This window comes from Crotalus tigris, unplaced genomic scaffold (genome assembly GCF_016545835.1).
Source record: "Crotalus tigris isolate CLP2741 ecotype Arizona unplaced genomic scaffold, ASM1654583v1 scf7180000018510.657491, whole genome shotgun sequence".
Taxonomy (NCBI): domain Eukaryota; kingdom Metazoa; phylum Chordata; class Lepidosauria; order Squamata; family Viperidae; genus Crotalus; species Crotalus tigris.
The window spans coordinates 584,107-604,723 of NW_024097046.1; the positions used below are offsets into that span (position 1 = coordinate 584,107).

Genomic DNA, 20,617 nt, shown 5'->3' on the forward strand with positions numbered 1-20,617 from the left:
AAAAGGGATGGGTTAAAAGGTCCCAGCCACTTATGCCTTCTAAAGTAAAGCTGCCTGGCTCCTCTGCTAGCAGAAAAGAGTTATTAGCAGTAGACCTTGTCTCTGTATGTGGAATCAAGTTCCAGAACGGTCATAAAAGGGGAGTTGCATCCTGTACAGCTGCCGTTGTATATGGCAGTGATGGCGAACCTTTTAGAGACCGAGTGCCCAAAAACCGCCTTGCCCCTGCCCCACCCCCCTCTCTTGCCTGCAGGACCACCCACCACCTCCACAGCAGATCACCCAGGCGGCCCAGCAGCGTTATGGGAGCCATGCCCTCTGTTCACACCCCGCATCATCTGTACACGATGGGGCACGGGGGTGGGGTCTTGTCCCTGCTGCCCAGCTGCCATGTCCTTGGCTGCGCTACTCTGCACAGGCTGCGCCCAGGGCAACTCTCCTCCGGGGGGCTGCTGGTGAGGAAGGGGCCACAGGGGGTGGCAGGGCTGGGGCAATGGCATGCGTGCCCACAGAGAGGGCTCTAAGTGCCGCCTCTGGCACCCATGCCATAGGTTCGTCACCATTGGTATATGGAATATCTTTGGGCCCCGAACCCATAGCTCTTTTAGCTGTAGGGCCTGAAATACCAGAATATATGTGAATATATTGGAAAGAGTGTACTAGAAAGGGGCATTATTCCAGTGACCAGAGCAACTTTCATTAAAATATTATGAAAATGTTCCAGAATTAAGGTAACAGATATTTCTCACGCAGAGGTCAATTCCCAGTGAGCAGGAGCTCCACGCTGGACTTTTATTCGGGGATGGTGTTATAATATAGACATGATTTGCCATTGCCTCCTAGAATTCTTTTAGCTTACAATCCTGCGATTTCAGGTTCAAAGCAATGTAGGTCAAAGTTGTTAATATCCTAATATCTTGCAGGAATTTTTGGAGCACAGATGCAAAGTTGAGAGGAACGATGTTAGTCAACTGATAGACTGATTATGTGTCATCGGGTCTTTGATTCCTAGCGACCACATCACAACATAGATGCATCTCAACATTTTAATATTGTTTCCAAAGCCTTTGTGGCTGTTCTATGGAATTCCAATCTGCAGCATTTTTCTTGACTGCTTATTCCTTTACTAAAACGCAGAGGCTATCCACTATTTTGGTATCTTTACTGTCAATTCTAAGGTGGTTGTTCTACCTGCTGTCCTTAAGTTGGTTTTCTTTACATTTAATTTTATGTTAGTCACAATTTTTTATATATATAATGCTGTGTTTAACGTATGTATAACATGCCAATTTCCAAAACAATGCTTTTCTGTGCAGATTATAAATTGCTGTTAGTTTTGCTCTGCTTAAAAAATAACAAATACATTCATTATTCAGAAAAAGTTTCTTTAAAAGATAAGAACCATGACAATAATGAGTATAAAACAAGGCCACTAAAATATATGAAATTGGTTTGGTAGGCTGAACAATCACAACATACCATATTTTTAAAAATATTCATTTGAGAATACTACATCAAAATATAACAGGAAAACGGATCAGCAACTGAAAGAATGCTTTGAATAGAGGCTGTGCTTAGAAAAGCCCTCAGTGGACAGAGACTGCCACTGGACCATGCTCCGCTAATGCTGAAGTGCAATTGTATTTTTCAAAGATCTTTTCTGCTTATGGAGTGGGAGTTGTTCCCTCAGATAACTGCAATACCCTTCCTTCCTTCCTTCCTTCCTTCCTTCCTTCCTTCCTTCCTTCCTTCCTTCCTTCCTTCCTCCATCCCTCCCACCCATTCACCCATCCATCCATCCATCCATCTATCCATCCATCCCTCCATCCAATATGCTGTTGTCTCCCATTGCCTGTAAACAAATTTAAGACCGGGTGATTAATATAATTCTGATTATATTAAAAGAATGACCAGAAAAACTCTTGGAATTTTATTACAAGAGAAACAATTTATACAAAAAAACAATTAAAACATGGTCCATAAAACTTGGCTAAAATAATGAAAGACAAACAAACCCTGAGATAAATGCACAGAATGCATCATTAGTTATTTCAAGTATTGCACAACTAGAGAGAGCAGGCAATCCAGTAGAGCAGAATCCCTCAGCCAGCTACTGTCTGCTCCTATGGACTCCCCCCCCCCAACCAGCACAGCAATCATCTGTCAGACAGAGAAGAGTATAAGAGCTGCAGCCCACCCCATCCGGTTCTGCTTGTATGGCCTGAAAGATGCCGTTAGTCCAAAGGTACATATTTCTGTACTTGTTCAGCTCCAATTTCTGCCACATAAATGGCTCCAGTACTTAAGCTGACATCCAGAAGATGAGGCTTGACTTCTTTTGCAAGCTGGATCGTGTCCACCACAGTGCAATCCCCAATTAATCCTACTGGTGGGGCAGCCAAAATAGAAATCTTATTAATATTTAGGTGGGCCACAATGATATACTGCTGATCAGGAGTAAATCTGTAAGTGGAAGGGAGGAAAAAAAAGGAAACTTTATTTTTAAAAAAAGAAACACTGAATCTTAAAAGATCTCATTCTGTGAGCAATGTGCATTTCTGTTGGATCTGAGACAAGGCTGCTGCCTCTATACAGACACCAACATTGCCTGAAATGCTGTCCTAAGAGCTTTTTTAAAATCCTAGTAAATCCTACTGTTGAGATTCAGTATTTTGGAGCCAATTTTCAATAGGAATGTTTGGTACAAATAGAGAATAAGTGACAGGTGCCCTTCAATAACAAAAAAAGCATACTGCAATTCTTTGGACACAAATTTCAATATTCAGAGGTATTATCTGAATATATGAAATATGGGTATTTTTGCATTTTTTTTTTAAATCAATACTACTAAGAAAGTGTGGTCCACAGACTAGTGCTGGTCTGCAAACTGTTGCTGGCCCATGACAAGATACAATCCTTTCATATAGTTCCAAAATAATATGAGATTATTCCACATGAAAGGGTATGCCAATAAAGCAGGGGTAGGTAACATTGGCTCTTTTATGACTCGTGGACTTCAACTCCCAAAATTCTGGGAGTTGAAGTCCACGAGTTATAAAAGAGCCAATGTTGCCTACCCCTGCAATAAAAGAATGCATCAGTTTAATCCTCTTCACTGCAAGTATACATTTAAATAGAATGGAAATTATTCAAATTGCCTATGATCCAAAAAAGGGTGTGGGGTTTCTCCTTTAAGGAAACAATATTCATCTACATCGTACCTTTCCTAGAGCTCAACATTCCCTTTCTAGCAACATAAAACATGTGGGGAGGAGTGTGTATGAAACAAACAAATATTGTCTCCCATTCTAGTTCGTTTCTTATTCCACTTGGTGAATACTTTGTTCCCACCCAAATGCCATTTTAAAATATCAGGCAGTTTAACGGTATCTTCCAGAAAAGTGAAATTGAGCTTTTTAAGGTCCGAATCACAGAAAAAGTGCCAGGGTTACCAGTTACTGGCAGATCACTTTCAAAAAGTATACTGGTTATGGAAAATGTATAATGAAAGTGATCGCATTTCAGAATTAGGGGGATGTGAATTTTTAGTGAACCCTCTAGTGCAGGGGTAGGCAACCTTGGCTCTTTTATGACTCGTGGACCTCAACTCCCAGAATTCCTGAGCCAGCTATGCTGACTCAGGAATTCTGGGAGTTGAAGTCCACGAGTCATAAAAGAGCCAAGGTTGCCTACGCCTGCTCTAGTGCGTTCAGAGAGCTACATAACTCTTATTTGGCTCTATCCTAGGAACTGAAACCTTCATTAGAAATCCTATCTACAAATGGATTCTTGTTCAACTGTAATTAGTTGAAAAGTTTTCTATCTAATGGACACGCTGGCATACATACACACAGATACTATACCTTACAGAGTAAGGGCCATCTTCTGTGAAGCAGTTATCCCAAGATCCTAACCATTCCCCAGTGCTCTTTTCAAAAACTTGGATTCTCCAGTTGGCTCTATCTGCAACCCAGACCTGGTACAAACAAAGACACCATTTTAAGCACTGAGGAAGAAATACACACAAAAAAAATCTAACTTAAATGGATGGCTCTCTAAATTAATAACCAGCATCTCAATACTTTATGTTAGGTTATAAATCAAATCTTTATAATCTAGCAATATGTATAACTCTTTCATCCATCCAAATGGTTTGAATAGCCATCAAGACAATTGTTCAACAGTTATTTTTAAGGGCACTGGGAGTGGAGGGAAGGCTGGGGATTAAAAAAAGACAAGTTGGGAAACTGCACTAGTGAAACCCCATTCCTTTTGCATGTGTGTTACCTTGTGCACATTCGAAGTGCTGAGACAATAAAACCTAAATGGTTGTTAGCTCAGCCAACAGTGTCCTCATCAATGTGGTCAGTAGTACTCTAATGTTTTATGCTATTATGTCAAAATTATCACTGCTCCTTACCCGCCCAACCGAATCCACAGTTACACTGTGTGGAATCCTGAACTGTGTAGGAGCAGTACCGTTTTCTCCACGTAGCCATAGAATCTTTAAGTCTGTGAGTAAAAAAGTGTCGATCAAACATTATTTCCTGCAATGAGTTTACAACAAAATAATCAGTATTAAAACAAAAGCACGAGTAGAGAACCCACAGTCCAGGAGTATATATGGACCTTTTGAAGTACTAATTCACACACCTCGTCATATTGAAAAGATGTAAAAATGAGTGCAATCAGATACTTTGAGACTTTTCACTCGATTTTCACTTTAAAAACTACCAAACTGCTTTTGAAAAAGAAAACAAAAAGATCAAACATTTTTGCCCAAATCTGCAACCAAAAAGATTGCCTTGCAATTTAAAGGAGTTTAACATATTGTATGGCATAGCCATGCTATCCTATCACAACAGGTCTGCCTGAGGAAAACTGAAGAGGGCCTAACATCAGGAAAAACCAAAGCAGGCATATCTGTGTCATAGAAATTCAGAAAATACCGTGTTGTATTTCACCAATATGCATTAAATGATATAATCTAGCTTTTCCATTGCAGAATACATTCGGATTTCAGTTTTTGACTATTAATATAATATCTGTTTTCATTCTGCAAAATCATGCTGTTTAAGATATGTTTAAGATCTTAAGGCAGCGGTTCTCAACCTATGGGTCGCGACCCCATTTGGGGTCGATCGACCATTTCACGGGGGTCGCCAAACCACGCTGTCCGCCATTTTTTTTTCCCTTTTCTCTAACTGTTCTACTTCCTCTTATTTGGCTATAGAAAGTGCCGTTCCTGCCTCCCTCCTCTTTGCGCATGCGCAGCTTTTTTCTATTTAAAGTTAGGAAGTTTCGGTTTCGGAGCACATGGAGGAAAGGAATACAGAGGACAAGCGAGAGAGAGCAAGCAGCGGAAAGCAAAAGAGAAAACAACTAAAAACAGTAAGTTTCCTCTCTGGCCTGCCTGGCTGGCTGCAAAGGAAGCAGCCACTGCTTCTCCATGCAAGCCTTTGCGGAACAAGAGTTCCGTGCAGCAAAATGCAGCAACCAATCGTGCAAGAAACATCCCGCAAGAGAATGGCTTCCCCCTCTTATCCAATAAAGCGGACAAAAAGCTTACCGTTTTTGTACTGCATGGCATTCTATAAGCATGCAATCTCCCAAACTGAGAAACCGACTGCAAACAAGTTTGCAAGCCAACTTCTCCTAGGGTCGGAAGGGCAAAGGCACGCCAATGTGCCAAGGCAAGGTTTTTGGGTTTTTTTTGCATCCTATCGTAGAAATCCCCGCATCTTCCCTGCTTCTCCGGCTTTCCAGCCGCTTCTCTCTTTGTTCCGGCCTCTCCCCTCGCCGCCTGCTGCGCTCTCCAGACTACTGTTTTGGGCTCATCTCGCCACCGCCCCTTCCCTCACTTCTGAGCGCCACCTCCGCCTCCGGAGCCGACCCTCCCCTCCCCTCCGCCCGCTGCCCTGGTCAAGTCCCTTCGCGCGCTCCACTCACCACTCGCTTCTCTCCATTCAGTGCTGTTTGCGCTCTGCTCCTCGTAGCCACCGACGCCGCCTCCTTGCCATGTCCCAGTGCGGCGCTCCTGCTGGCGCACGCTCCACTCCCTGCTCGGCTTTAGGCGCCCTCCATCCCCGAGGCGCACACCAAACGCACCACAAGGATCGAGTCTCTCGAGCTCGACCTACCAGCAGGAGCACCACGCTGGGACACTTCTCTCCATTCGGCGCTGTTTGTGCTCTGCTCCTCCTAGCCGCCGATGCCGCCTCCTCGCCATGTCCCAGTGCGGCGCTCCTGTTGGTAGGTCAAGCTCGAGAGACTCGATCCTTGTGGTGCGTTTGGCGTGCGCCTCGGGGATGGAGGGCGCCTAAAGCCGGCCACGGAGTGAGGAAATGGGGTCGGGATGATCTTCTGGAAGCTGAGGCAGGCAGGAGCCATGGAAGTGCAGTCGGTATCTGAGCCGTCGGTGGCAGCGGCGGTGGGGGCAGTGACCCCCGGCACCAGTGCTCTCCCTTTGGAACCGGCAAAGGATACGGACCGCCAGCTGCGTCTTCGCCTCTGTGTCCTCAACCGAGCAGGATTACATGGGCACCCTGCGCTTCCTGCAGGGTGCAAACGCCGGGGCTCCGGAGGGTATGCCTGGACCCCGGAAAGGGGAGGGAGTCACTGGGGCGGGCGAAAGATTGCGCCGAGGAAGAGGAAGGGCAGCTGTGCATCTGCTGCGGCGATGGGACCCGCGGCGGCCACTTGGTGGCCACGCCCACTTGGCCACGCCCACTTGGCCACGCCCACTCGGTGGCCACACCCACTCGGTGGCCACACCCACTCGGCCACGCCCCTGGGGTCACCACAACGTGGGGAGCTGTATTATGGGGTCACGGCATTAGAAAGGTTGAGAACCACTGTCTTAAGGTATCATCAGAATATTATTGAAAAAGTATTAGAAAAAGTATTAGAATCTTATAAAAAGATAAGGTACCAGTAAATTTGCAGCAGTAAAGGTGCAACATATTGGTGGCTTATGCCTGCAGATCATAATCTACGAGTCACCAAGAATTGATGCACGTGGGAGAAGACACCATTTTCTCATTTAGAATCTCATAATCTCTATAAATGTCTTACAGCAAGTGGCTGCGCCTCCCAAACCTTGGCTAATCTCAAAAAATCTAAACAGGCTTGAAGCTGGTTAATGCTTGAATAAGAGACTACTTGGAAGCCCCATCATTGTAGGCTAGACTGTAAAGTTTAAAAATAATATTCCCAAAAGAAGACAATGTCGGCATATTGTTGCCCAGAAAACCAGACGTTCATGTGGTCAACAGCTAATGCCGATTGCATCAAACCCAAACCACTTAACCACTCCTAATGTGTTGTGTTATCATAGAAAAAGCCACTCATGCAGCTTCCCAGTCTTACGTCCTGCAGATATGAGTTTCATATTCTGTAAGTTGCAGTCCAATCGACACATGAAGTTAGGAAATGGTACATCGGCTCATTAGAAATAAAAGCTGGCACCAACATTTTAAACCTACATTTGCTTACCTTTGGTCAATTTGAGCAAGCGGTTATTTAGTCCTCCATCACCATCCACAATATAAATATTTCCTGTTGATTCCACAAAAATCTCTGCTGGCTGGTCAAACTGTAGCGGGTTTGTATCGGAACCTGCTGTACCTGGGGTACCTATAACTCGAAGAAGTTCACCTAAAGGGCTGTACTGTTTCACTGTATGTCCATATTTTCCTGCATCAGGAAGAAGTTGACACTTTCCAACAAGGTCACAAGTATCAGTAGGACAGATAAAATAATAATTAATTCCCTACCTGGGGCAAACTGGTAGTACAGGTAGTCCTTGACTTATAACCATTCCTTTAGTGACCGTTCAAAGTTACGACATCACTGAAAACAGTGATTTGTGACCATTTTTTCACACTTACAACCATAGCAGCATCCCCACGGTCATGTCATCAAAATTCAGACACTTGGCAAAACCGGCTCATATTTACGACGGTTGCCGTGTCCCGGGGTCATGTGATCCCCTTTTGCGACCTTCTGACAAGCAAAGTCATTGAGGATGCCAGATTCACTTAACAACAGCGTTGCTACCTTAACCACTGCAGTGATTCACATAACAGTTGTGACAAGAAAGGCTGTAAAATGGGGCCAAACTCACTTAATAAAATTGTCTTCTTTAGCAACAGAAAAATTGGGCTCAATTGTGGTCGTAAGCTGAAGGCTACCTGTACAGAGCCTTTCTGCTCTGCATCACAGACAGCTGCTCATGATGAACCCTTGTTCCTATTCTTTCTCTCACTACCTCTCGATTAGCCTCTCCTTTTCTTCTTCGTTCTCCCAAAACTTTGAATAAATAACAAGATCTGCAGAGGTTTGAAAAGTGTGTGGCCAAATCTCCATTCAAGAATAGGGTGGCAAGCTGCAGATATCCCAAATAACCGAATTTTAATTAAACAATGCTATAATATTTCAAAGCAGATCTTTTTTTTTTTGGGTCAGGCATAACAAAATGAATCAGGTTGCAGTCATGTCAGATGTAGTGTCCTGCCGGTGAAGACACTGAAATTGGTCGGCCACAGTGCCACGTGCCTTTTGTTCTTGCCCTGCCCAAAGCCTTCAATGCTACTTATCCATTCACAATCCCCTTTCTTCCAGTTCTGATGGGGACAAATGCTTTACTCAAATGGGAATGCAGCCAGCAACCATTTGCACTGCGTGCTTTGTATGAGCTGTATTGTAGCCAAACTGCACACTCATTTGGGCATTACCTGCAGAACCTTTCACAAAATGTGCGAGATTCTGGGGCTTGCAGGGATGTGCCATCATCTCTTCTCATTCACAGAATTTCAAAAAGCATACCAGGGGCTGATGCCGACTCCCATTAGTATCCCTACCATATTTTTCTATCACTGAAAACCCATTACGGAGATGAAATAGATACATCAATCAATTCTGACTACTATGACTAGAAACCTTCTTTGTGGAAGCATGCTTGGCTTGCTATCACTCAGAGGAAAAGAACATTATCCTCTTTTATCAGAGAAAGGAGGGATAATGGCTTAAGAACATGGAAGAAAATCTTTAAGAAACAAACTAAGGGGGTTAGAAGAGGGCCAGCCTGAATCAGAAGTAAGCTACCTAACCAACTGTTGAGTTTTGAAGACATTCATTCTAGACCAGGGGTAGGCAACCTCGGCCTGGTCTAGACTGGTCTAGACTGATTATTGGTTGTACTCAGTGGTGAGATTCAGCCAGTTCACACCAATTTGGCAGAACTGATAGCTAATTTTTTGTTGCCCAGGCCCAGAATGGACTTCCGGAAGTGGCATCCGCACAGAGTACCGGTGGTTCACATATTTGAACCCCACCATTGGTTGTACTTCTATATGCTGAGATTTTAATGGCGACAGAGAGGTTCTCATTACTCATGCTTTTTAAATTAAATATTGGTATGATGTCTTAAAATGACTCTGTTTTTCAGATTTTGTTGCCATTCTCCACACTCACTTGGACTTATGGGATTTGAAAACTGAAATAGCTGATGATTACCAGACTGATATATGTTTATTGTAAAGATACAATCTATATGCTTAATCTTTACAATGTTTATATATATATATATATATATATATATATATATATATATATATATATATATATATATATATATTTTCTGAGGCTTTTGCGGGTGTTTGTATGTAGGTCTTTGGTTATTCTGGTTTTCTCCCGCTTCTAGGAGCACGAAGCCGAAAACACCAGCCTGAAGATGACGAATGAAACTTTGTCGAAACGTCGCCAAGACACTTCCAATTTGATGCGGGAGAAAACCCGAATAACCAAAGACCTACCTACCTACCTACCTACCTACCTACCTACCTACCTACCTACCTATCTATCTATCTATCTATATGTTTAATCTTGGATTCCAATTTTTTGGGGGGAAAGGTCAGCATCTCAACTTAAATTCAATCCAAAATAGACTTCAGTTGCAAAACATAAGACACACAACAGCATTCTTTTTCCATGTTAAACAACAATTTTTCTACGCACCATTTCCTGTATCTGTGATCCACACAGAGCTTCCATTGGATGTGCTCAGGGCAAAGATTCCGTGGGGCATCTCAATGGTGGTTGTTTTCCATGTTTGTACAAGATAGCCTTCCTCAGAGTATACTGAGACCTTTGGTACATCATCATTACCTCTCTTAACAAAAAAGAGAATCAGAGAGGTATAGCAGACAGAAAAAACTAACCATTTTTTCATTACAGCTCTTTTCACAGTAAATAGCCTTAAACATTTTCATACTGCAACTCCAAAGATCTTGACCAGGCATGGTTACCTTCAAAAAACAAACAAGGAAAGGAAATATATTTAATAAATACTAGTCAATTCGTCTCTCTCAGGTTTCAGAGTGCGCCAGCGCAGCTATGTAAAAGGTAAGTAATTGGTAGGTCCAAGGAGACCACAGAAACCAATGTTGCTGAAAAAGCCGATGTAGCAGTACAATAGAGGACACCCATCATTTTGTGTGCTGATCGAGAAAATTATTACGGCTGTTTTGAGAAAATTAATCCACCCTCCCCTAACCCAAGCATCCTTCAATTATGCAGACATTAACTTTCAGAATTTTCAACAATTGCCATGCTGGCTGGGAAATTCTGCATTTGGAATGCCAAATGTGAGAAAGGCACTCAAGTATTTAGCACAGTGGTTCTCAACCTTTTTAATGCCGCGACCCCCAACCGGTCGTAAGTTGAGGACTACTCAACCAGTCGTAAGTAGAGGACTACTGAACTGGTGCAGCACCGTTTGCAGAATGGGACTTTTGGCGGGCTCAGCAGGGCAGAGACAGCCTGGACAATTCCTATTGGCTTTTGAAAGCCAATAGAATTAGACTCTATTCAAGAGAGTCTATTCTATTGGCTTTCAAAAGCCAATAGAATAAAAGGGAGTAGCACAGCTAAGGAAAAGGGGAAAAAATGGCGGACTGCGTTGTTTGGCGACCCCCGTGAAATGGTTGTTCGACCCCAAATGGGGTCCCGACCCACAGGTTGAGAACCACTGATTTAGCACAAAGCATTGTTGTCAAAAGACACAGAAAAGTACTTTCAGAAAGCTTTACAGCAGCTCAAGAGGACAATGGCTTTTCCCTCTTACTTGTTCTCAGCATTTGAACATTTGAGATTCAGGAACCTAACATGAAGGTTCCAGTAAATCCAAATTTAACCTATTTCTTTCGCTATTCAATGAGAAGCCTTTTCTGAAGGACAAACAGGATGTAACTAAACCACAAGTCCAAAAAATAATCCAATATTCTAAAAGAGCTATAAAAACAAGAGAAATACTATATGTACAACATTTAACAACAGAGGGTACCAAATTAACTTTTGCAGAACTAAAACAGGGTAAAATGAAAGCACAGTAAAAAAAAAAGTTAAAGTATCATGATATATTTTAAAAGATCCACTTATTTTTAAGTCCCGTACTTGGCTTAAAATACCTCAAACTTGGCACCACGCAAACATGCCATTTATGGATATTTCATAAACAGAGTGCAGAGATCAGACTATTTCCAACTAGTACTGCTTTATTTACTCATTCCTCAGTCTGTCACATTACTACCACATAAATGCTTTGGAGTCATTGTTGACTCCTCGTGATTGACTGGTCTAAAACCTATAGTTTTCTTGGCAAGATTTTGGAAGTGATTGGTCACTGCCTACTTCTTAGGAATAAAAGAGTGATTGATCCAAGGTCGTCTGGCTGGCTCTGTGCCCAAGGCAGGACTAGACTCATGGTCTCCTGTCCAGGGTCTTAACCACTACACCAACTTGGCTCGCTTTTTAAAATATCCACATAAAAATGAAACACATTTCAACCTATGTTTTTTTAAAAAAATCACAAAGTATGCTAATGCAGAGGTCTCCAACCTTTTGGGCACCAGGGACTGGTTCCGTGGACGAAGGTTTTTCCGCGGACCGGAGACTGTGTGGTTTTGTATGCTGCCTGTATCCCATAGATGGGGCTTTGCTTGTTTGTGCGGGCCGTTTGTTGGCATGCCGCAGCCCAGTACTGGTCTACGGACCGGGGGTTGGGGAACCCTGCGCTAATGTATTTTAGCTTAATAAATGGATAGGCACTTCTCCCAAACTGAGAATTTCGTTATACAATACAGAGATACGAGCAAAATGAAGGGCAATTGCATTCCAACTTACACATCAGCCTGGTTGGTGCTGCTGATCATATTGCTTTAGACCAGTGGTTCTCAACCTGTGGGTCGGGACCCCATTTGGGGTCGAATGACCATTTCACCGGGGTCACCAAACAAGGCTGTCCGCCATTTTTCCCCCCTTTTCTTTGGCCACGCCCCTGGCACCCGGTGATGTATAAGTGGTTGGGGGTCACCACAACATGGGGAACTGTATTGTGGGGTCGCGGCATTAGAAAGGTTGAGAACCACTGCTTTAGACTCTGAATGAAGAAAGCCTGAACTTCCCGCAAGCATTCCTGACAGAGGATGATGACAAAAAAAGCCCTGGCTCTCCTAGCCACAAGCCATACTCTAAGAATGGTTCAATGGGTAGATGTGGGGGGCTTCCAAGTATAAAGCCCCCAAGCCAGGAAGTACTTTAAAGATTGCAGCTAGTAATTTTTAACTGCCCCAAGAAATTCACCAGGAATCCTACAATACTGGCTTAGTACATATATAGTGCTGGATTTTGTTGGAACTGTTGTACTAAACTGCAAATTCCTTGATTATTTTCAGAAAGGCAGCTCTACATATGTCTCTCGTTGACAGTCACAAAGTATTTCCTGAAGCAAAGCTCTTTGCAGAAAGGCAGCCACGGCTGCTTCTGCCACGCAGGTATAATCTGTTAAAGCTAGAGCTGGGAAACAGATCACGTTTTCCAGCAATTCATCAGGGACACAGAAGTCGAGTTGTCTGGCCTTCAATTTTCTTTATATCAATCTGTCTTGCCATGGCTGTCTTTCAGTAGTTTAGGAATTCAGTCCGATTTTAATTTTTTACAGTCATTTCATTAAAGGTTGTAATTACAACAGTGGGAATTCAGATTAATTACAACGCTTAAAATTTCAGAAACTACACATTTCAGGTTTTAAAGAGCTTCTGATCTTTAAATGCTGCAATTATACAACGCCCGTATCAAAGTTTAATTGTTTTTAGCCATTGCAGGTTGAAAAGTATGAGCACACCATGATTTAAAAATACATGTAGACCTGCAATGTACTTATTGTTATATTTACATAAGAAAACTAGACATTAAGACGGACTACTTGAGGCTGTCCCTATAAAGAGACTGAGCAAACAGTACGGAAGAAGCTGGTTTTATTCTAGCATTAGATTTTTAAGCTACTAACAAAATATACAATAAACTTTAAAACAGCATATATACTTATGCAAGGTTTATAAAGTCACATGAAATGGATGACTATATACCTTAAAGAAACAATCAGATTCTGGACTGGACTGGAGGCTAAAACATATAAGGAACAGTTGCTAGAATTGGGTATGTCTAGTTTAATGAAGAGAAGGACAAGGGGGGACATGATAGCAGTATTCCAATATCTCAGGGGCTGCCATAAAGAAGAGGGAATTAAGCTATTTTCCAAAGCACCTGAAGGCAGGACAAGAAGCAACCGGTGGAAACTAATCAAGGAGAGAAGCAACCTAGAACTAAGGAGAAACTTCCTGACAGTGAGAACAATTAATCAGTGGAACAGCCTGCCTCCAGAAGCAGTAAATGCTCCAACACTGGAAGTTTTTAAGAAGAGACTGGACAGCCATTTGTCCAAAATGGTGTAGGGTTTCCTGCCTGAGCAGGGGGTTGGACTAGATGACCTCCAAGGTCCCTTCCAACTTTACTACTATTACTATTACATCAATCTATCATTGGAGATTCCTCTTGGGTAACATATTGAAAAAAATGGAATCTACATTAAGTACAGATGTGTTCACACAACATGCTAAAGATTGTTAATCACAGTAAGAAATTTAGTCAATGAACATATACAAAAGCCACATATGGCATGCCATGCTTTACCAGTCTTAAATCAGAATTTCCACATTTTTATGCTGGTTGAATGACCAGCCTTTCTGATTTATTTTCATTTTTTTTTCAAACTACAAGCTCGTATTAATCCAACTGGGGCTTGTAGCACAGCGTATATAACAAGGGAAGGGTAACTCACCCATTCCTCTGTGCCCCTAATTCAATCCATATTTATGTAGAATTAGCTCCAATTTATTCCTTCTACCCTGCACCATTTCTTAGAAGTCCAAAGTCTATATGCTAGCATATGCTGCAGATGACAGATTGGACCATCATTGAATAAAATAATAAAAACAAAGTCATGATTTCAGATCATGATCAACGTGTCTTACGGTCTGGATTCAAGTAGTATTTTAGGCCAAATCACAATATGTTATGCAAACCAGACCAGAGACTTCAAAGAAAAAGTGTGAGAACACTCCGCACATTTGAGCAAAGTACTATCAGATGCTGAAATAGGAAAATCTGGATGCAATCTGAAAGAAAGCTGCCAAAATAAAAACACAGTCACATCTTTGGAATTATAAAATCTAACGTTTACTTGAAAGTATCTCCGGTTTTTAGTGAAAACCATAGTTTGATAGACAATAGACAATAAAGTGAAGTTATTGAAACAGGTTGGATATTAATAAGGCTGGGAATAATTTTTGATATTGTAATAAGGAACCCCAGACACCAGAAGCCAAATAAAGGGCTTTACATAGAATTGGAAGAATAAATATTTTACATAATCTCAGATGTCCTATTGTCCTATTGAACTGCTAATTTCCAGTACATTTTTTGTGTGCAATTTGAAAGAACTATAGGAAAAAGGCATGCAATTTTTTAAAATGTAATGTTTTTTTAACTGTGTGAAACTGCCCAGAGTCATTTTGGAACTGAGCAGATTGGAAATATAATAAAGAAATAATTAATCAACCCAATTAGAACATTACTAAGCCAAATCAAGATAAAGTTACAATGCGTAAGCTTTGAAGATGGTAAACCAAACCAAAAAGTGTAAATGAAAAAAAAAAGCAATTTATGATCAAGTGATAAATCTGCACTTAATTAGATTTTTTCTAAAATATAAAGTGAAATAACTTGAAGGAGCAGTAGAACCATTACAGGATTACAGCACTTTATTATTCATCTTCTTAACATAATAACTACAACTTGGGTAACTGTTGTTACTCCTTAAACAGTTTGATCTTGTTGTTTCTTACCTGTCCCACGTAGACTAATCCTTGGAGATGATCAACAGCAACACAGTATGTTTGACCAATAAATTCTTCTGGAAACTTTGGCCACTCTAGATCAAGCTTATAGAGTGGTTTCTGTATCCGCCACAATGAATAAGTAGTCCATTGATTTAACACCTTCCAAATTAAACACAAAAACAATAGTTAAATGGTGGTCAGATTTACTGTGAAGCATCGTTCCAGTCACTAGTAAATGGACCTGTCCAGAAAGGGATAACTCCATCTCTCTGTGAGATTTATATACTACATTATTTTCTCTTTTTTCCAACAACAATCCTGTGAGGTAGATTAGGCCGAGAGAGAATTAAAAGACAAATGTTTAGGTCCAGCTTGAGGGAACCCTCCTCCTTCAATCATCCGTATTAATTGAGCTGAGGAAAAAACACCCTTTAAACAACTTTATTAATTTGCAAACAAAAAAAACATTCAAACAAAGCATTTTCAAGCAGCTTTACCCAGAGAAGGGTTAAGATTAAGTAAGTATTGTTTCCTTCTAAGTTGAGTTCAATTCCTCCTCTCCAGGTAGACACATGCATACAGGTAGTCCTCAACATATGACCACAATTGAACCCAAAATTTCTGTTGTTAAGCAAGACAGTTGTTATGTGAGTTTTGCCCTATTTTATGGCCTTTCTTGCCACAGTTGTTAACTGAATCACTCAATTTGATAAGTTAGTAACATGGCTGTTAAATGAATCCTCATTGACTTTGCTTGTTAGAAGACTGCAAAAGGTGATCACATGACTCAGGTACACTACAACTGTCATAAATACATGTCAGTTGCCAAGCATCCAAATGCTGATCATGTGATCATGAGGATGCTACAATGGTCATAAGTCACTCTTTTAGTGCCATTGTAACTTTGAACGATCACTAAATGAATGGTTGTAAGTTGAGAACTACTTGTATACCTGGCAATAATATGGAACTGATTTTCCATTCTTATTCTTTGAAATTTTCTCAACTTCCTAGTCTAGTTTACAAGGTGGGGGGGAGTATCTCCTGCACAACCTAACTTGTTCAGCTTTGCAGAAATCAGCCAATGACAACAACACAGACAAAAATTGGAATGTGTCACTATCCATACGCTCATAAACCATAAACCATTAGTATTTATACTGTGAAATCCAATGGCTTGACTTCTCTACTTGGCTAGAAAAGATCAAGCAATGCCAGGAAATCAACATCATTTTATTAAGGTAAATCCTGTTGGACAGCAGCACATGAACAGGGATTAATCGGAAAGCATAGTTTGTATACTATAGTTTTCAAAATATGCATTTGAACTGCATTTCCCATAATTTCCATATTATGGAAATCTGGTTGAGACTTCTTGGGAGTTTCAGTCTCACTAAAATTAAATAATATTCAACAGAGGAAGGCTAGTATAAATGGAAATTCTTGAAGGAAAGAAAACAGTGCAGGCTTTTGAAGATCTAACGAGCTTATTTATGCATAAATAATTCAGAATTAAAAAGGAAAGTGAAATAGTTCAAAAGGCTCCCTTCAAATTGGGAAACTGAATGTTAAAATAGCAGATACGATTTGCTAAACAAGTGTGAATCTTGCATATTAGCACAAAACATTCCAACATCGGAGGTGATTCAGTGAGGTGCACTGAATTATCAGTTACGACTGATTGTGAACTGTTCATTTATAAAAAGAACTACTGTAAGTAACACTTTGGCAAAGCTGCTTCTCACTATGCGGGGCACTCAAATAGCACTTATCGTCAATACTTGAAAGCAAATATATGCATAGCCGCCGAACACAGGTGCTATATTAGTTGAATTCACAACATAAAACTTTTAAATATTATACCAGGGGTGTCAAACTCAATTTCATTGAGGGCCGCATCAGCATTGTGATTGCCCTCAGGGGGCCGGGTGGATGTTGCCAGGGTGGGTGCGGCCTACTGGGTGGGTGTGGATGGAGTGGGTGTGGCCTGCTGGGTGGGTGTGGCCAGCTCTACACCGTTTGCGTCAAGGGTGCCTGTGGGGGCCTGGGCAGGAGTGGGATAGATTTGAGGGTCTCTGGCAGAAGGGAGTGGGACCAGGGCAAGTGCCAAGGCATGGTCCACTGGAGGAGCCTCACTGTTCCTCTCAGGCCACGCGGGGGGGGGGGCTTATGGAACTAAGACTGAATGTGTTTCAGCATAGATGGCCACCACAGAATTGTACATTGGCTCCCGGCTGGCCTGGGCCAGGGCCAAGGCAGAGGGGGCCGTTCCCTCACTGTTTCCAGGATGGCTTCACGGGCCACATGAAACTACTTCGTGGGCCACATCTGGCCCCCGGGCCTTGTGTTTGACATGTCTGTATTATACTGTTGGATTTTGCATGGATATACTTTGTAATCAGTTTGGTGTAATGGGCAAGGCAGCAGGCTGGAAATCAGGAGATCATTCTAGTCCTAACTTAGGCACAAAACCAGCTGAGTGACCTTGAGGCAATCATTCTCCCTCAGTCCTATGTAGGAGGCAGTGACAAATCACTTCCAAAAAACCTTGCCAAGAAAATTGCAGAGACTTGTCTAGGCAGTCTCCAAGAATCAGGCATGACTGAAAGGAAGAAAAAAAATGTAATCACATGTGGAATATTGTACAGTACAGTTTACAGCTTTGGTTACTGCATTGACCTCCCCCCAAAAGAAAGAAATTAAAGAACCATAAAAAGAGCACAAAGCATCAACCAAAATTATCAAAAGACTGCAGCATCCTTCCCTTGAATGCCCTATCTCAGTGTTTCCCAAACTTGACAATTTTAAGGCATGTAGACTTCAACTCCCAGAATTCCACAGCCATCATTGCTGGCTGTGGAATTCTGGGAGTTGAAGTCCACATGCCTTAAAATTGTCAAGTTTGGGAAACACTGCCCTACCTTTATATGTACTCCTAGAATTTTCAGCAATAATCATGTCGGCTGATTAATTCAGGGAGTTATAATCTGCACATTCTTGGCAGAGTTAGAGCAATTCTCTTTGAGGAACCTCTGACTGGGGCATATCTGGTTCTAGAAAAGCACTACATGAAAAAAATGTCAAGAGGTACAGAAAAATGTGCCATGTGGACAAATCTAGAGCCAATAAAACTGGGCAGTGATTCAAGAACAGTAAAATGAAATATAATTTTATACAGAACCTATTTGAATAACAGAATGTGCTACAAAATGTAGCGATGGTTGTCAACTTGGACAACTGTAAAAAGAGAGCAATCAATTTTATAAACAAGGATCAGCCAAACAATAGCTACAGGTTATGAAAGAAATATGTTGTCTTCCAGAATCACAGACCATTTCATTTTGAATATCATGAATTGCAAATCATTTCATTTTGAATATAAGGATATGTGGCTGCTGCAATCAAGCCCTTTTTTAGGGCTTCTTACCCATATCTGGTCAATAACTGTGGAATGGAATTTTGGATCATTCAGGCTTTTGGTCTTATCCAACTGGGCCCTTCATAAGTTCTTATGACTGTACTAAATTATCCTTATTCGGGTTAAAATAGGCTGGACCAGCACTTGATGAAAGATGAAGTCTTAAATAATATCCTTAAACTGTTCCATATTAGAAATACAGTTCCATTTAAAAGACAATGAAAGACATCTTCCAGGTTAGGGAAACTATATCCCATTGGTATCTGAGGGAGATGGACAGTTTAGAAATAGGAAATATAAATAAAAATAAAATTTTCTTGGATTAGATTTCAGTGTATGGCTCTCACTGTATTCATTCCTAAATGTCAGACACTGATTCAGATTTTCCATAGCTTCAACTTGAATGGAAAAACGGAGCTGATGCCACCGCATTGTACTTCCTCAGACTCTAAAGCTTAGTGTAACAAAAGGAGTGATACTGTAGATACAATAAAATGGAATGCTATAGCTATCGGGAAAAAAGTAAACTAAAACCATTTATGGATAAGCATAGCAGCTGGGAGAGACATCCCACAAGGACACCACTCTAAATGGCATCAAGAACCTCAGAAGAGCCTTATAAAGCTAACCAGAATGAGGAAATGATCGATTTTTTTCTCCTCATACTGAGCCTTTGCAAGTGTCTTAAACTGTTCAGAGAATTGCCAGCCTCAAACCTTAATATTTTTATTTTTATAATTTGAGCAGGGAGGTATGTGGAGAGGACACAAGTTTTCCTCTTCTCCTGAAATATAAAGAAGGAAGTTATTAACTTTCTATTCTAAACATTCTGAATATAAAGAAGAAAGTTATTAACTTTGCATTACTTGGCCCAAGCTAACCTCCAACTATTTCTTTCCCCCCAGCATTAAGAATATTTATTTAAGCTCCCAAGAGCCCTAGTCAGTCAATTAAGCTCCCAAGAGCCCTAGCCAGTCAATTCCCACACTTCTGTCTGTCTCATTTCCTTTTTTGGTTTTATTTTCAGCTGACACTCCATGACACTTTTCAATTAACTCATCTATTGAATTTTTAAAATATTTTTTAAATATATTTTTTTTCATTTCAGTTATCACCCACATTTCATAATCTCGTAGGTTTGCTGGTATTTTTTCTTTTAAATATCAAAATTAATATGTAAAGTAGGTCCAAAGAAAATCCTGCTATGTTTGCCCTTGCTCCATTTTCCATTGACACAATGAACTAAACAATATAATTATTTGAGTGTGTGTTTTAGATGTGTTATTTTATGTCACAATATTAATCCACTGATCATGCTGCCTGAGGGTGAGGGCAACTATAATTCGACATATCTTCAAAAAGGGTAATGGCAAATTTGGTTTTTGGGGGGTTATTTGGACTCAATACCCAAAATTATTTTACCAGGGCTTTCACCTTATTCAATGATTCTTAATCAATCAATAATTTAAGGTTGTCAAGAGATAAGACAATAATTTTTTTATTATTTACAATTATTTGCTCAAAACCCATTTAGGGCAATCACGGACCCACTGTTAGAAGTATCAGGTCTGCGATGCAAAACTCTGGCAGCCTTATTTACAACTGAATCTACCTCTGAACGAATTAAAACGTGAATACGGTCTAAAAGTGCATTTCTATAAGCGACAAAGCCTTATGAACACAGAGACATACATGACTGGCTGTTGTTATGATCAGGCTTGCCAACCCACCTCCAACTCAGACCCGACTCTATACAGGACTATCAACAACAGGAACAAACCAGCCCCTCCGAGTCCTGCAAACAACCGCAGCCGAAAATGATCGTGAGCCCCCATTGAAGTACTGCAGCGGCCGCCTATGGAAACAGGCACACTGACATGCGCATGCTCAGTCCGCAACGATCACGGGATCGCGAAAAGCTTCTTGGGAGATTGAGTGCCCGTCTTCGTTCTGAATCAGG

The 20,617-nt window shown here is 41.2% G+C and overlaps 1 protein-coding gene across 2 annotated transcripts; it reads right to left on the reverse strand.

Moving 5' to 3' along the window:
- Positions 1-1,893: 1,893 nt before the first annotated feature.
- Positions 1,894-20,543, reverse strand: NHLRC3 (NHL repeat containing 3). Of its 2 annotated transcripts, XM_039353308.1 has the most exons (7): positions 20,388-20,543; positions 15,246-15,398; positions 10,018-10,171; positions 7,495-7,695; positions 4,421-4,512; positions 3,864-3,976; positions 1,894-2,463 (listed from the first exon to the last, which is right to left on the reverse strand). In XM_039353308.1, exons 1-7 carry the CDS (start codon positions 20,490-20,492, stop codon positions 2,235-2,237), a joined length of 1,047 nt encoding a protein of 348 aa, XP_039209242.1. In that variant the 5' UTR covers positions 20,493-20,543; the 3' UTR covers positions 1,894-2,234. The 2 variants fall into 2 exon arrangements, with proteins under 2 accessions (XP_039209242.1, XP_039209243.1); XM_039353309.1 differs by lacking the exon at positions 7,495-7,695.
- Positions 20,544-20,617: the final 74 nt, after the last annotated feature.

Bases quoted from the DNA above. Each gene is read 5' to 3' on its own strand.
- NHLRC3 (XM_039353308.1), bottom strand. From the start codon at position 20,492: ATGGGGGCTCACGATCATTTTCGGCTGCGGTTGTTTGCAGGACTCGGA. The intron at 15,399-20,387 runs GTGGGTTGGCAA...TTAATTTGGAAG, and splicing joins GAGTCGGGTCTGAGTTGGAG to GTGTTAAATCAATGGACTAC. The intron at 4,513-7,494 runs GTAAGCAAATGT...TTTTACTCACAG, and splicing joins CTTGCTCAAATTGACCAAAG to ACTTAAAGATTCTATGGCTA.